General features: G+C 47.5%; 1 protein-coding gene across 4 annotated transcripts in view; it reads left to right on the top strand.

The window, feature by feature from the left end:
- The window catches only part of GRK4 (G protein-coupled receptor kinase 4), a 74,870-nt gene that overhangs the window by 51,436 nt on the left and 8,558 nt on the right, over window positions 1–14,876 (top strand). For all 4 annotated transcript variants that reach the window (XM_031935375.1, XM_023206820.2, XM_023206821.2 and 1 more), the window contains 4 exons: window positions 3,107–3,297; window positions 6,261–6,298; window positions 10,281–10,370; window positions 11,567–11,775. In XM_031935375.1, coding sequence (XP_031791235.1) covers window positions 3,107–3,297; window positions 6,261–6,298; window positions 10,281–10,370; window positions 11,567–11,775 — 528 coding nt within the window. The remainder of the gene's footprint in view (window positions 1–3,106; window positions 3,298–6,260; window positions 6,299–10,280; window positions 10,371–11,566; window positions 11,776–14,876) is intronic.

The following is a 14,876-nucleotide window of genomic DNA, read 5'->3' as shown; positions in this document are numbered from 1 at the left end:
TTGCAGTGAGCCCAGATTGCGCCATTGTACTCCAGCCTGGGTAACAGAGTGAGACTCCATCTCCAAAAAAAAAAAAAGAAAAATTAGCCAGGCATGGTGGTGTGTGACTGTAGTCCCAGCTACTCAGAAGGCTGTGGTGGGAGGATCGCTTGAACCCAGGCGGTCCGGGCTGCAGTGAGCCATTATTGCCCACTGCACTCCATCCTGGGTGAGAGAGTGAGATCCCGTCTCAAAAACAAAACAAAGCCAAAAAAAAAAAAATCCCGTATAACTACCTTGGAACATAAAAATCCAGTCTAGCTTTATGAAAAGAACAGATGCAGTTGTTACAGTTTCTTTTGCTTAAATGCTTCGATTTCTATATTATTGGCCTCTCCCAAGGAACCTAGAGACATTTTTCTGCTTCTGTGATGGTGTTTTCTCCCTGCTTACAGCGGCACATTCATCCCTGCTGCGCCCTGACCCATGGCCTCTCCCTGGAGCCCCCTGCCCCTGCCTGCACCCTCACCCCTCACGGTCTGTTCTCCACGGAGCAGTGCCAGGCAGTCTGTGGAAAAGTTAAATTAGTCATCCACTTTCCAGATTAAAAACTCCAGTGGCCACCTGTCACTCTGAGAATAAAATGAGACTCAACTCTGGCCTTTCAGGCACTGAGGGACCTAGCTCCTGCCACCTCTGCCACATGAGGCCGGGCGCCTGACCGCGCTCTGCCTGGAGCATCGCTGCCTTTCCCTCTCGCCCTTGGTGTCACTCCCCATAGGCAGTCTGCGAGTCACCTGTCACTCTGTCAGATGGTTTCTTTGCATTGGTTCGTCTGTCATCTGTGACTGCCCAGGCCTCCTCCACCACGGTATTAGGACAGAGCTCCTCAGAGCCATGCTCACCGCTGCATTCCTGCTGCCTACAACAAGGCTGGCGTGGTAAAAGATTCTCAATATTATTTTAATATATATTGAGCAGATGTTAAATGAATATTCACAAGAGGAGAGGAAGTAAGGGATCCTTACTAATTCAAGGACCAGTGAGAATTCCTTGTGCTTGAATCTGTGGTCTATTGCATGCCAGCTGGGGCCTCCTCTCCTCCACCTCTCTTACTGTTTTAACACATTGTGACCAAGTTGGATTTATTCCAGGAATGAAAATCGAATAATGTAATTTATCATATTACCAGAATCAAGGGAAGAACCGTATGGTCATCTCAATGGTTGCAGGAAGAGCTTTGGATAGGAGCTAATGCCCAGTCATGCTTAAAAACCCGAAGCAAACCAGGTACAGAAAGGAACTTCCTTCAGAAAATCTCTAGCACAATCATACTTAATATGAAAATATTAATAGCTTTTCCCCATGAGATCTGGAATAAGGCTAGATATCTGCTGACCATTTCAATTCAACATGATATTGGAAATTCTGGCCAGTGCAGTAAGGTAAAGGAAAAAGTGGAAGAGATTAAGGTTAGAGAAAAGAAGAAAAAAGGTTGGAAAAAACCCTCATCATTTTCTTTTTCTTTTATTTTTATTTTTATTTATTTATTTTTTTTTAGATAGAGATGGAGGTCTCACTATATTGCCCAGACTGGTCTGGAACTCCTAGGATCAAGTGATCCTCCCACCTAGGCCTCCCAAAGTGCTGGGATTATAGGTGTGAACCACTGTGCCCAGCCAAAAGTCATTATTTTCAAACAACATCATTGTATGTGGAGACCTTCCTGGATTTTTAGATAACCTATTAAGGATTTAGCCAGGTGATTAAATATGAATCAGCCACTAACAATTAGAAAATGGAAATGTTACTGATACCATTTACAATGGCCTCAAGAAACATCAAAATCTAAGAAAAGGCCTGGCGGGCGGTGTGCACCTGTAGTCCCAGCTTCTTGGGTGACTGAGATGGGAGGATCACTTGAGCCCAGGAGTTTGAGTCTAGCCTGGGCAACATAGCAAGACCTTGACTCTTAAAAAATAATTCTAGGCAAAGAACTGACAAAAATGTGCAAGACTTCTACCCTGAGAACTGTAAAATGTTATTATAAGAAATTGAAGAAGGAGGCTGGGTGCTATGGTTCACGCCTGTGATCCCAGCACTTTGGGAGGCCGAGGCAGGTGGATCACTTGAGGTCAGGAGTTTGAGATCAGCCTGGCCAACATGGTGAAACCGCATCTCTACTATAAATAGAAAAATTAGCCAGGCGTGGTGGTGGGTGCCTATAATCCCAGCAACTCAGGAGGCTGAGGCAGGAGAATTGCTTGAAACCTGGGAGACAGAGGTTGCAGTGAGCCGAGATGGCACCACTGCACTCCAGCGTGGGCGACAGAGCAAGACTCTGTCTCAAAAAAATAAAGAAGGTCTAAATAAATGGGGGAAGACCATGTTCCCAGATTGGAAGACCCAATGCTGTAAAGATGCTGGTTTCCCCTAATTGATCTGTAGATTAAATGAATTGAATGCAGCCCCAGTCAAAATCCCAGCAGGGTGTGTGTGTGTGTGCGTGTGTGTGTGTGCGTGTGTGTGTATGTGTGTGAATTGACATACAAACCAATAGAAAAATGGGGGAAAAAATAGACTAGGCATTTCACAAAAGAGGATCCAAATGGCTATTAATTACATGAAAGTGTCCCCTATATTTGCATATATACAGAAATGCAACTTAAGACCACGGTAAGAGACTACTCCACCAGCAGGATTCAAACCAAAAAGGTTGACAACACAAAATGTGGGAAGGAGGTGGCACAGTGAGACCTCCCTTGCGCGCTGGTGGGGCGTAGCCTATGTGCTGAACGTGGTTGCCCGGGAAGTACAGACTGTCACGGCTCAAGTGATGAGAGCACGACACAGAGGAGTCATAAGCCCAAGTGTCTTGGTGAAGTTTTACCACTTCTTTGCTTAGCTTTAGGAAGTTCTCTCTTTTGGCTACACAGCTGCGGTAAAATCTTCAGTATGCCAAGGTCCAAGAGGCACGTGATGTGTCCTGTACATTTCCCTGAAACATATAGTATTCGCATGTTCTGATTATAAACCTAACATGGATTGTTTGCTTATTAGCAAATGGAGGAAATCACCAATGAAAGAGCAAGTTCGTGTTCTGTTTTTATGATGTCTCTATCTTTAGGTTAGTTTAGCCTACGCTTATGAAACCAAAGAGGCCTTGTGCTTGGTGCTCACCATTATGAACGGAGGGGACCTGAAGTTTCACATTTACAACCTGGGTAGTCCTGGCTTTGATGAGCAGAGAGCTGTTTTCTATGCTGCAGAGCTGTGTTGCGGCTTGGAAGATTTACAGAGGGAAAGAATTGTATACAGGTAAGAACAGTGCTACCTAATGGAGCCTGCAAGTCTTGGAGCCAGTTTCTCCCAGCCGTAGGCTTCCCTGGCTCACACCGGCTGCTTCCAGGCTGAGCAGGAGAGTAGCTGGGAGCCCCTCGATGGTGATTTATAGGGGTGGTCACTTACACTATTGGGAATATGGCCAGCCGGAGGGCCTGGGTGTTTTTTTGTTTTGTTTTCTGAGATGGAGCCTCACTCTGTCACCTAAGCTGGAGTGCAATGGTGCAATCTCGAATCACTGCAGTTCAAGCGATTCTCCTGCCTCAGACTCCTGAGTAGCTGGGACTACGGCACCCACCACCCTGCCCAGCTAATTTTTTGTATTTTTACTAGAGATGGGGTCTCACCATGTTGGCCAGGCTGGTCTCGATCTCCCAACCTCAGGTGATCTGCGGGCCTCAGCCTCCCAAAGTGCTGGGATTACAGGCGTGAGCCACCATGCCCAGCTTACATTTCTAATAAATTATCTTTTTGAAGCAGAAGTTTGTTTTTTACTTGTTAAGTTGATCAAATAAAGGTAGTGCTACTCAGGTAAGCATAAGAATAGCCCATTTCCAAGGTTCTTAGGTATTTTGATAGTTCTGATAAGGATGTATTATGTCCTGCCATATAACATAACAATTTAATGTCTTGAAGTAGTAGTTTCTTTTTTGCATCTTAGAATTTAGTAAAGAAAATTAAATTAAACTTAATAGTTTAGTGTAATCAATGTATTTAGTTTTAGGAAAAAACAAAATCCCTTCCTATCCCTTAAATGCTGGAGTTCCTGGGCTCTGGGTCTCTTCTCAGTCACTCTCCCTGGGCAATTTCATTTTTTCCCTTCTGTGGGTTCATCTACCAGTTGTAGTCAGTCTCCCACTGGGTTCCATGTTGTAGATTCAACCAGCTGTGAATCGAAAATATTCAGAACATCCTGCTCAGCAGGGTGAAAAGGGGAAAAAAAGAGAAAATATTCAGAAAAAAAGAATGGTTGCGTCTGCATTGAACATGTAGACCTTTTTTTTTTTTTTTTTTTTTTTTTGAGGCGGAGTCTCGCTCTGTCGCCCAGGCTGGAGTGCAGTGGCCGGATCTCAGCTCACTGCAAGCTCCGCCTCCCGGGTTTACGCCATTCTCCTGCCTCAGCCTCCTGAGTAGCTGGGACTACAGGTGCCCGCCACCTCGCCCGGCTAGTTTTTTGTGTATTTTTTAGTAGAGACGGGGTTTCACCGGGTTAGCCAGGATGGTCTCGATCTCCTGACCTTGTGATCCGCCCATCTCGGCCTCCCAAAGTGCTGGGATTACAGGCTTGAGCCACCGCGCCCGGCCTTTGTAGACCTTTTTCTTGTCCCTATTCCCTAAATGATATAGTACAATAACAATTTACATATTATTTACATTGTGTCTGGTAGTATGTGTAATCTAGAGGTGATTTAAAGTAATTGGGAGGATGTGTGTAGGTTATATGGAAATTCTACACCATTTTATATCAGGGACTTGAGGACCCTTGGATTTTGATATCCAAGGGAAGGGGGCCTGATGTGGGACCTGATGGTGTCTCCCTTGTCACCTTGCAACCCTGGCCTTCATGGCCTTTGTGATGCAGCTCCCCACGGAGCCCTCCAGCCTTAAGTCCTACTCCTGCCACACGGGCACCTCCTGCCCTTGTCATGCGAGAGTTTCAGCTGCTCAGGTGTCCTCACCTCACTGCACCTTTGCACAAGGTGTTCCTGTGTGGGTGCCACTCTCCACCCACTCCCCCTTCCTGTCATTCTGAGAGACTCCTGCTCATCTGTCCAGAGTTAGCCCACATAGCACGAGGGTGTGAGGATGTGCCCCCTCTCCCACATCCTCCAGGTACTGCCCACATTGTCGGCTCAGATGGTCATGCCAGACAATGAGCTTCTTGGGAGTCCTTGATCTCACTTCTCCCTGTTCTGATGGACCTTTGGCTTCTCCTTATCTTCTATATCCCACAGCCAGTATGGGATAAATATCTTCTATATCCTTATCTTCTATATCCCACAGCCAGTATGGGATAAATATCTCTCAAGGATCAGAGACCAGGCTTGGCAGTGGGGCTGACACCTCTGCACCTTGAGCATTGAGCAAGGGGTGGATTGCTGCCCTGGCTGTGAGTCCTGTAGACACAGAGGTGGTCGCCTGAGTTGAGGAAGCCTTGTTGCCATTGCTTAGAGGTAAGAGTCTGGTGGTATTGGAGCATGGAACACACCCGTAGGAGATTGGATTCTTTTGTTACTCCTGGAGTAAATCACACTTCACAGGTGACTACAGCTGAGCCGCCGTGTTTGGCTTCAGTCTCAAGATGAGCTGGATTTTCTCATGTAAGCTTTGGCTCATCCTCTAACCTCCCGTACCCACTTGCCTCACCCACCTGCACTCAATGGGGACTGCCCATGGCTGCCCCATCCACCGCTGTGTCCACAGGACTCACCATCAGTAGCTATCACCAAGCATTTGTTGAATGAATGACCGATGGCCCAAGTGACATTCCCACCTCAGCCCCTTGAGTAGCTGGGACTACAGGTACATGCCACCGCACCCAGCTTGAGGCATTCTAATATGGGGAATTTTCAGTTTTTGAAACTCTTAAAAATATGTTAATGGTTAAGAGAAATTGAGCCACGTTCATTAAGGACTAGTTGCTTTCCTTACTACTGGGCTGCATATTTAATCACTGAAATGTCTTCAAATCTGTATAATTATGCAAAGCAGTTCATTTTACACTGTCGTCATATGTGAGCTGTTTGCTGAGATGAATTTTGTAACATTCTCATCCTGCCATGTGACAGCTAAAGACAGTTTCCATGGCTCATGAAGGGTGGTTTTGCTTTCTGCCGTCCTGGCCCTTGCTCATGATGGTTGTTCCCGCTGGGTACTCGGGAATCACAGTGCCAGCTTCTGAATCATTGAGCCTTCTGTTGTTGTTCCTTTCCTTGTAGAGACTTAAAGCCTGAGAATATTCTCCTTGATGATCGTGGTAAGTGGGCAAGCCTTCTCATCTAACGGGTAGACTTTGTTAAGGGACTTGGATACTGAAAGTAGGATGCAGAAAGTGGACTTAATAATTAATAGAGAATGGAAACAACAACAAAGAAAAACTCTGTGGTATGTGTTCATTTTAAAAAGATAAAATACTGACAATTTGCTCATTTCCCTGTATTTAGGCAAGAAGCAAAGCTGGTCATAATTTTCAATTAGTGATTGAGTTCAGAAGCCTTTTTTTTTTTTTTTTGAGACAGAGTCTTGCTATGTCACCCAGGCGCTGGAGTGCAGTGGTGTAATCATAGCTCACTGCAGCCTTGAACTGCTGAGAACAAGCAATCCTGCCACCTCAGCTTTCTGCAGAGCTGGGACTACATGTGTGCATCACCATGTTTTGTAGAGATAAGCGTCATGGTATGTTGTCCAGGCTGTTCTCAAACTACTGTCCTCAAGCAATCCTCCTGCCTTGCCTCCCAAAGCACCAGGATTATAGGCATGAGCCACTGTGCCCTGCCTAGAAGCATACTAAAGTAAACACAAAGTCAGAACATTTTCTCTCTCTTGTTTCTTGCTGTTGACCCACCTCTTGCTTTATTCCTTTTTTATTTCCATTCCCCTCTAAACTTTGTCATGCTGCCCCTGGTGCTGTCCTCTTGTCCCATAGCATGTGTCACAAAGCAGGGTGCAGATGGCTGCTTGGAGACCCTGTAATAGTGGAGAGGGAGGGGCCCTTTTCAGCAGGCTCCTTGTCAGCAGCATGGGTGCGCACACCACCTTGGTTCCTCTAAGGGACAGCCATACCCAGAATGCAAGGATGGTTGGACTGCTGGAGTGTGTGCTTGTGCTCACACATAGCTCGCAAACAGTGCTGGGAGAGAGCTTCTTTCAAGTGAGTTTTCTTGGCAAAGAAGGGTCTTACAGTCTAGTAGAGCGCATATGGCAGGGTCAAAGTGGCTCCTGCCAAGAAGAGGACAGGCATCTAACGTGGAGACTGAGGGCAGTCGCAGGGGACTTGGAATGCTAGTCTCCTTTTACACCTCTGCCAGATGCTTTCATGCTTATCTAATTCATGTATGACACTCCACCCTGTGAGGAAGGAGGGTACTGGAATTCCAGCATCTCGGGGATGGCAGAGGTTTCAGTGAGCCAAGATCGCGCCACTACACTCCAGCCTGGGTGATAGAGTGAGACTCCATCTCAAAAAACAAACAAACAACAACAACAAAAACAAACAAAAAAACAGTAAAATATTTCTTTGCAATTCTTTTAGTCATTAGCAAAAGTTCTTTGGTTCTCGGGTTGTTCACTCAAATTAATGTAAAGTCACTCAGAGGCTGGGCACAGTGGCTCATGCCTGTAATCCCAGTATTTTGGGAGGCAATGGAGGGTGGATCACCTGAGGTCAGGAGTTCAAGACCAGCCTGGCCAACATGACGAAACCCTGTCTCTACTAAAAATACAAAAATTAGGCGGGCGTGGTAGTGCATACCTGTAGTCCCAGCTACTTGAGGGGCTGAGGCAGGAGAAACGCTTGAACCTGAGAGGTGGAGGTTGCAGTGAGCTGAAATCATGCCATTGCACTCCAGCCTGGGTGACAGGGTGAGACTCTGTCTCAAAAAAAAAAAAAGTAACTCAGTATCATTCCTTTCTATGTGGTTATACCACCAGCTGGATACACCATTAGGTTCGTTTTCTTAATTTTGCTTTCAATTTTTAGCAATCTAATTTTTTAATGTTATAATTATGTAAAACATTTATGTGGTTCCAAAGATAAAACCACAAAATAGAATGTATTGAGAGATGTCTAGATTCCATCCCTCCATCCCTGACCACCCCCAAGTAATTATTTTAGCTCATATTTTATTCCTTCATTTACATATGGTATATGTATAGACATATACATATTCTATAGAAACAAGTTCCCCACTTGTTTCTTAAATAAAGTAGTAGACCACACGCATTGTCCTCCACTTGGCTGTTTCACTGAATATGTGGCAAAGATGGCTCTGCAACACTCGTGAAGAGCTTCCGCCGTCTGCTGTGCCTCCTGCAGGCGCACCTGCCCTGTTTGCACGGCCCTTGCTGGTGGGCGTGTCATCTCCACTCGTGCTATTTCCGTTAGTGCTGTGATGGAGAGCCTTGTGCACATGTTACTTCCTAGTTTGTTGGATGTATCTTTGATAGCGGCTTAGAAGTGGGTGAATTCATATGCAATTTGCCAGATATTGCCAGATTCCCCTCCAGGGTGTTGTCCCGTCTGCATTCCCACCAGCAGTGCCCAAGAGCACCTGTTTCCCCACAGCCTCGCCAGCAGACCAAGTTCTTGAACTTTGGAGCTTTTGTCAGTTTGTTAGCCGGGAATTGGTATTTCAATGTAGTTTTAAGTTACATTTCTCAGTTTAAAAATCCATTTTTATAAGAAAAATAAGTCAATGATGCCAAAAAAAATAATAAGTCACAACATGCTAGCACTCTACTTAAATGAAAAATACATGAAAGCTGGCCAGGCACAGTGTCACACGCCTGTAATCCCAGCCCTTTGGGAGGCCAGGGTGGGAGGATCGCTTGAGCCCAGGAGTTCAAGACCAGCCTGGACAACATGACCAAACCCTGTCTCTACAAAATAAGAAAAAAAAAAAGAAAAGAAAATGAAATCTGGATTATTGAAAGAATGCATCTGTATGAGGGGAGGAAACTGAGACATGATAGTAAATGGCAGAGCCAGGACTCAGACCCACTCCATCTGGCTACAGGATCTGTGCTCCTTGCCCCTGTACTCTCCCACCTCCCAGGGTGGGCACGCAGCAAGGGCAGGGGGTGGTGTATTATGTGCATGCAGCTGAGTCAGAGGCCGGCTTTCCTCTCTAAAGCATCATGTAGACTGTTTTAAAATGACTACAATGCCTTGGAGGGCATATTGCATATTTTTAGTTTTTAGCAAACATTTATTGGTTGTTCATTCATTTTGCCAATAAGTATTTATTGAGCACCTACTGTAAGCCTGGGTACTATATCAGAAGCTGAGGGTAAGTGGTGGATAAATTGAAGATAGTGTCCGCTTCCAGGGCTGGCTTATTTTTCTACACACTCAGCAGAATGTTTTCGATAATTTCTTACTTTATAGTTTTTTTTGAGACAGGTTCTCACTCTTGCCCTGTAGTAGTAAGATCAGGACTCACCGCAGCCTCGCCCTTCTGGACTCAAGTGATCCTCCTGCCTCAGCCTCCAGAGCAGATGGGACCATAGCCATGTGCCATCACACCCAGCTAATTTTTAAAAACATCCTTTTTTTGTAGAGACAGGGTCTTGTCATGTTTCCCAGGCTGGTCTCAAAATCTGGGACCCAAGTAATCCTCCCACCTTGGCCTCCCAAGTGCTGGAATTACAGATGTGAGCTACCATGTCTGGCCTAATTTGTTAGTTCCATAGGAATTCAACAAATATTTAAATCCTCCTGTATACAAGGCATTAACACATAATATAGTTCCCTAAGTACCTTAATTTTGTTTGTTATTTCCCCGACTCTATTACCATTTGTTCTCAAGAGAAAAACTCCGTGTCATTCAGGCATAGCTGTCCCTGTATATAGTACTGGTACTCTGACAAAGTGTTTATTTCCTCTTCTGTATTGATATAATATTCACTATATTTTTATTGATGTATCTGGAAGTTGTATGACATAAAATAATAAATCCAGTGTTTCTGTCTTATCAAGGGTTTGTCTATGATTAAAGAGCTTTCTAGTCAATAGCCAGGCAAAAATCAAATTTTCCTGCTACTAGTGAAACTGAATGCACTGTTTGGAATTTTACTAAACATGAAAAAGGTTAAATATCATTTTATATTTACTGTTCCAGAGTATGAAATACTATTATTTCCATCCATGGTTTCTGAGGGGCCTTTTTTCCCATTTTAATTGTTGTTAAAGTGTCACTACTGCCCCCGTGACCTGTGTAATAACATATTTGAACACACAGGACACATCCGGATTTCAGACCTCGGTTTGGCCACGGAGATCCCAGAAGGGCAGGTGGTTCGAGGAAGAGTTGGAACAGCCGGCTACATGGGTTCGTGAGAGGCTTTCAGCATCCTTGTCCTTTCTCTCTGGGTGCCTGAGCACCTCAGAACACAGAGAAAGCCACCCTGAGTGGACTAGGGCCTCGGTTTGGACACTAGTAGATGCCACAATGGTGTTTTGAATCTCTAACCTGTCAGAGTGTTGAGGCTGCTGGGGATCCTGTAGGCTGCCCTCACCTTCTTACAGATGAGGGGTGAGGCCCGAGAGGTTGTGAGTCCTGAGGTCACTCAGCAAAGTGAGGGCAGAATCGAGATGACACCGCAGGTCTCCTCACTCTGCCAATGTCCTCCCCTGTGCACAACGGCCTCTCAGAGCCTCAGGAAATCACCCCACTCTGGTTATTCCAAAGATCCAGGGGCAGTGCCAGCCAACCCCCAGGGGTGGCCTCTGAGGGTCTCGCAGATTCCTGCAGGAAGACCCCAAGGTCTTGTGGCTTTCTGCTCCTGCGTCTTCTGGGATTTTTCACTGACCTGGGATAGATGGCAAAACGTGACACTTGGGGCGCTCTGGGCATGGCTCTGTGTGTCTGGAGAGAGCCCCTTCAGGAGGGCGAGCCTTCCCTAGACCGCCATGTCCCTTGTGAATGTGACTCTGTGGCAGTTCAGCTCATCCTGGATGAATCATACAGATGTTTAAAACGATTAGTTTTATTGGGGTATAATTCATATGTCATAAAGTCCATCAGTTTGAAGTGTGTAATACAACAGATTTTAGTATTTTCACAGAGCCATGCAACCATGACCACCATCTAATTTCAGACCTTTTTTTTTTATTTTGAGACGGAGTCTCACTCTGTCGCCTAGGCTAGAGTGCAGTGGCACGATCTTGGCTCACTGCAACATCCACCTCCCAGGCACGAGCGATTCTCCTGCCTCAGCTTCCTGAGTATCTGGGACTACAGGCGCCTGCCGCCACACCCGGCTAATTTTTGTATTTTTAGTAGAGACGGGTTTCACCATGTTGTCCAGGCTGGTCTCAAACTCCTGACCTCAGGTGACCTGCCTGCCTCAACCTCCCAAAATGCTGGGATTATAGGTGTGAGCCACTGGCACAGCCTTAACATAATGTTTTTCAGGTTCGTCCATGTTGTCACACACGTTGAATGTATACTGTATTATTGGAAAATAGAAGAACATTTAAAATCAAAATTTAACTTAATTTCCATTTCCTGTATTTGTTATGTAGCACCTGAAGTTGTCAATAATGAAAAGTATACGTTTAGTCCCGATTGGTGGGGACTTGGCTGTCTGATCTATGAAATGATTCAGGGACATTCTCCATTCAAAAAATTCAAAGAAAAAGTCAAACGGGAGGAGATGGATCAAAGAATCAAGAATGAGACTGAGGAGTATTCTGAGAAGTTTTCAGAGGATGCCAAATCTATCTGCAGGATGGTAGGTCAGGCTCTGTAGAGGCTGGGAAATGGCACTTCTCATTCTAGTTGTTTTCACTGGCAGCTATAACAAGTGTTGGTCTGTCATCTTCAGCAAACCCTGGCCACTTATCTCCCAGGCCCTGCCCCTGCCCCCACCTCTGCAGCCCAGCAGGGAGGACATGCGTGCTCAGGAGGCTCACATCAACTGTCTCCTGGCCCAGCAGGTAGGACACGTGTGTTCAGGAGGCTCACGTCCAGCTGTCTCCTGGCCCAGCAGGCGGGACATGCGTGCTCAGGAGGCTGACGTCTGCCTGCCTCCTTCCCCATGCTCCTGCCACTGGGATTTCATCAGACAAAAAGGGCCAGCGAAAAAAGTTTCCAGACATGATCTGGAAATGACTTAATTGGGTTTCAATTAGAGCGAAACAGAGTAAAATTCATGGTTTGATTTCTCAAACGATGCTATTGAAAGGGAAGAGTGGTACCAAGGCTATTAATTCAGCTTTCAGAAAACAGCCGAGCCTTGTTTCATTGACCAATTTTATATGAAGTTAGACATAAAACCAATCTTTCATGTAATTTGAGATGGTAAGGGTTTAGCCACCTGCCAGTGATTGTAGTCCCAGAGACACTCTGACCTGAGGGCCTGCTGTGTACCTGGCTCTGGGCCTGGTGCTAGACGGACAATTCCCTCAATTGCGCTAAGGGCCTCTGAGGCTGACAGTGGCACCTGCGAGTCACAGCAAGGAGACGAGCCCTAAGCAGTGGAGACCTGGCCCCTGGTCCCAGAATGAGCAAGGGGCTGTCAGGGTCCATCTGCCTCTGGGACCAGACTGTGTTACCACCCCTCACTGCCCAGACACTCTATCAGTGAGGGAAACTCTGTTACTTATTTCAAACCAGTATTTTTTGAGCACCTTTTTTTTTTTCATTTATTTTCATTCAACGAGGATTTATTGAGCATCTTGTACGCTCCAGGCACTGTCCTAGGCATTGGGGGAAACAGCAGCAAGTAAAACAGAAGGCCCCGCCCTCCCAGCGAGAACTGACAGGACACAGAACAAATGCATAGACATGTGGGCTGTGGGGAGGACCCGCACTCTGGAGGACAGGGAACTGCCTGGAGCGGCGGCAGGCTCTGGGGGAGAAAGGGAGTTAGCCTGCTGGGCGGAGCAGACCGCTGGCAAGAGCGGGAGGGGGTTAGAGCGGGACAGGACAGAGAGCAGCAAGCCCAGGCCATGCAGAACCACCTGTCACCTGTCATTGTCATCACTGTCCAGCCTTAAGTGTTGCTTCCTCTGATGGTCATGAAGCCATCGCAGGGCTCTGTGAAGAGTGATGTGATGGGACCAGGCTTGCCGGCCGCTGGGAGAAAGTGAATGGACAGGAAGGAGGAAGGCCATTGGGGGCTTTGCAGCTGTTCAGGTGAGAGTAAAGGTGACGCAGACCTCGGTGGTGGCAGAGCAGGTGTGAGAAGGGATGGCAGATGGCCACTGTCAGATTCAGGATGGATCCTGGAGGCAGGTGGTGGAGAAGACTTCAGGCTGACCCCAAGGTGGGCTGGAGGGAAGGGGGTACTCACTAGGGCCAAGTCCTTGCGGTGGGGAGGACAGCAGCCAGCACACAGGGAGTGTGTGGCCAGTTCCTCCAGCGACCGGAGAGGAGGCAGAGTCTGTGGCCAGCGCAGCACAGCTGGGGAGACGTGAGCGGGGCTGTGAATGGTCTCTTAACGGAGCTGCTTTTTCTCAGACGGTCAGCCCGGTGGGGAGCAAAGGTGGGAGGCGGGTGTGAGGAGAAGGGAGGCTTGAAGCCCTGGAAAGCAGGCTTTTCCTCAACAGCATCAAGAGCCATGTGGACGTGAAGGGAGGGGAGTGGCCGTGGTTGTGTGCTGGGCTCCTGCCACACCTGGATGGGCAGGCTCAGAGCCAGCAGGGAGCTGCACTCGCCCAGCTCTGGTTTGGTCCAGCAGCTAGAGAGAGGCCGGGGAGCCGGGCTGCATGCGGAGGAGTGACTAGAGGACAGACCATGGGCTCGACGCTGGCTCCAGTGGACGAGGAAAGGGGCACAGGGAACAGCAGGTTCAACAGAGGATGGGCCAAGCACAGTCCAAGGTGGGAGTCCAGGCCCCTCCAGGCCAGAGTTAGAAAGACTAGAGGGATGCTCGGAGAGGAAGCTGCTTGGAGTGGAGCTGATGGAGGGAGCTCTTGCTGGCCAAGAGTCTGGAGTGTGACCGGGAGAGAGTGGCTGGGGGTCACTGCGGGGATGGAGGATAAGGTCACTGGAGAAGAGAAGGCCACAGGACCAAGCAGCCAGGCATAGGCCCCTGCCTGGGTGTGGGCATTCCTAGCAGCCGTGCCTGGGTAACTGACGTGGGCTGGCAGTGGCTGGAGAGGAATTATTCTGATGTTCTTTTCATGTGTTTCCATATATGAAGCCATGGGCGCTACAGGCTCGTCCCGGAGCCAGGGGTCACCCTGGAGTTCTCCCGGCTAGCTCACTCTGCTTAGAGCTGACTATTAAATAATGCAATCTTCTCACGACACTGACAGGGCTGCAAGAATGTATAAATATGTACTAGAAATGGAATCTGCCCCTAAGAGCTCACAGTTTAATGTTAGGCCTAAAACAAACAGAAATGACTGCAGTGAAAAAGCAGAATTGGCCGGGCGCAGGGGCTCAAGCCTGGAATCCCAGCACTTTGGGAGTCCGAGGTGGGCGGATCACGAGGTCAGGAGATCGAGACCATCCTGGCTAACATGGTGAAACCCCGTCTCTACTAAAAATACACACACACACACACACACACACACAAAAATTAGCCCGGCGCGGTGGCAGGCGCCTGTAGTCCCAGCTACACAGGAGGCTTAGGCAGGAGAATGGTGTGAACCCGGGTGGCGGAGCTTGCAGTGAGCTGAGATCGTACCACTGCCCTCCAGCCTGGGAGACACAGCGAGACTCTGTCCAAAAAAAAAAAAAAGAATGGGTTCTGTGGGTTAATGACATCACACAGCAATTGCTGGCAGCTGGACCTGAGCCCAGCTTTTGGACCAAGCCGCTCTCCTCTGCTCTGTGCTGCCTGGTCAGGCCATCTGTCTTAGTCCCTTCGGGCTGCTATGACAG

This window comes from Piliocolobus tephrosceles, chromosome 3, assembly GCF_002776525.5.
Source record: "Piliocolobus tephrosceles isolate RC106 chromosome 3, ASM277652v3, whole genome shotgun sequence".
NCBI lineage: Eukaryota > Metazoa > Chordata > Mammalia > Primates > Cercopithecidae > Piliocolobus > Piliocolobus tephrosceles.
The sequence above is the reverse complement of the archived record's forward strand: the minus strand, read 5'-3'. Positions and strand labels throughout refer to the sequence as shown.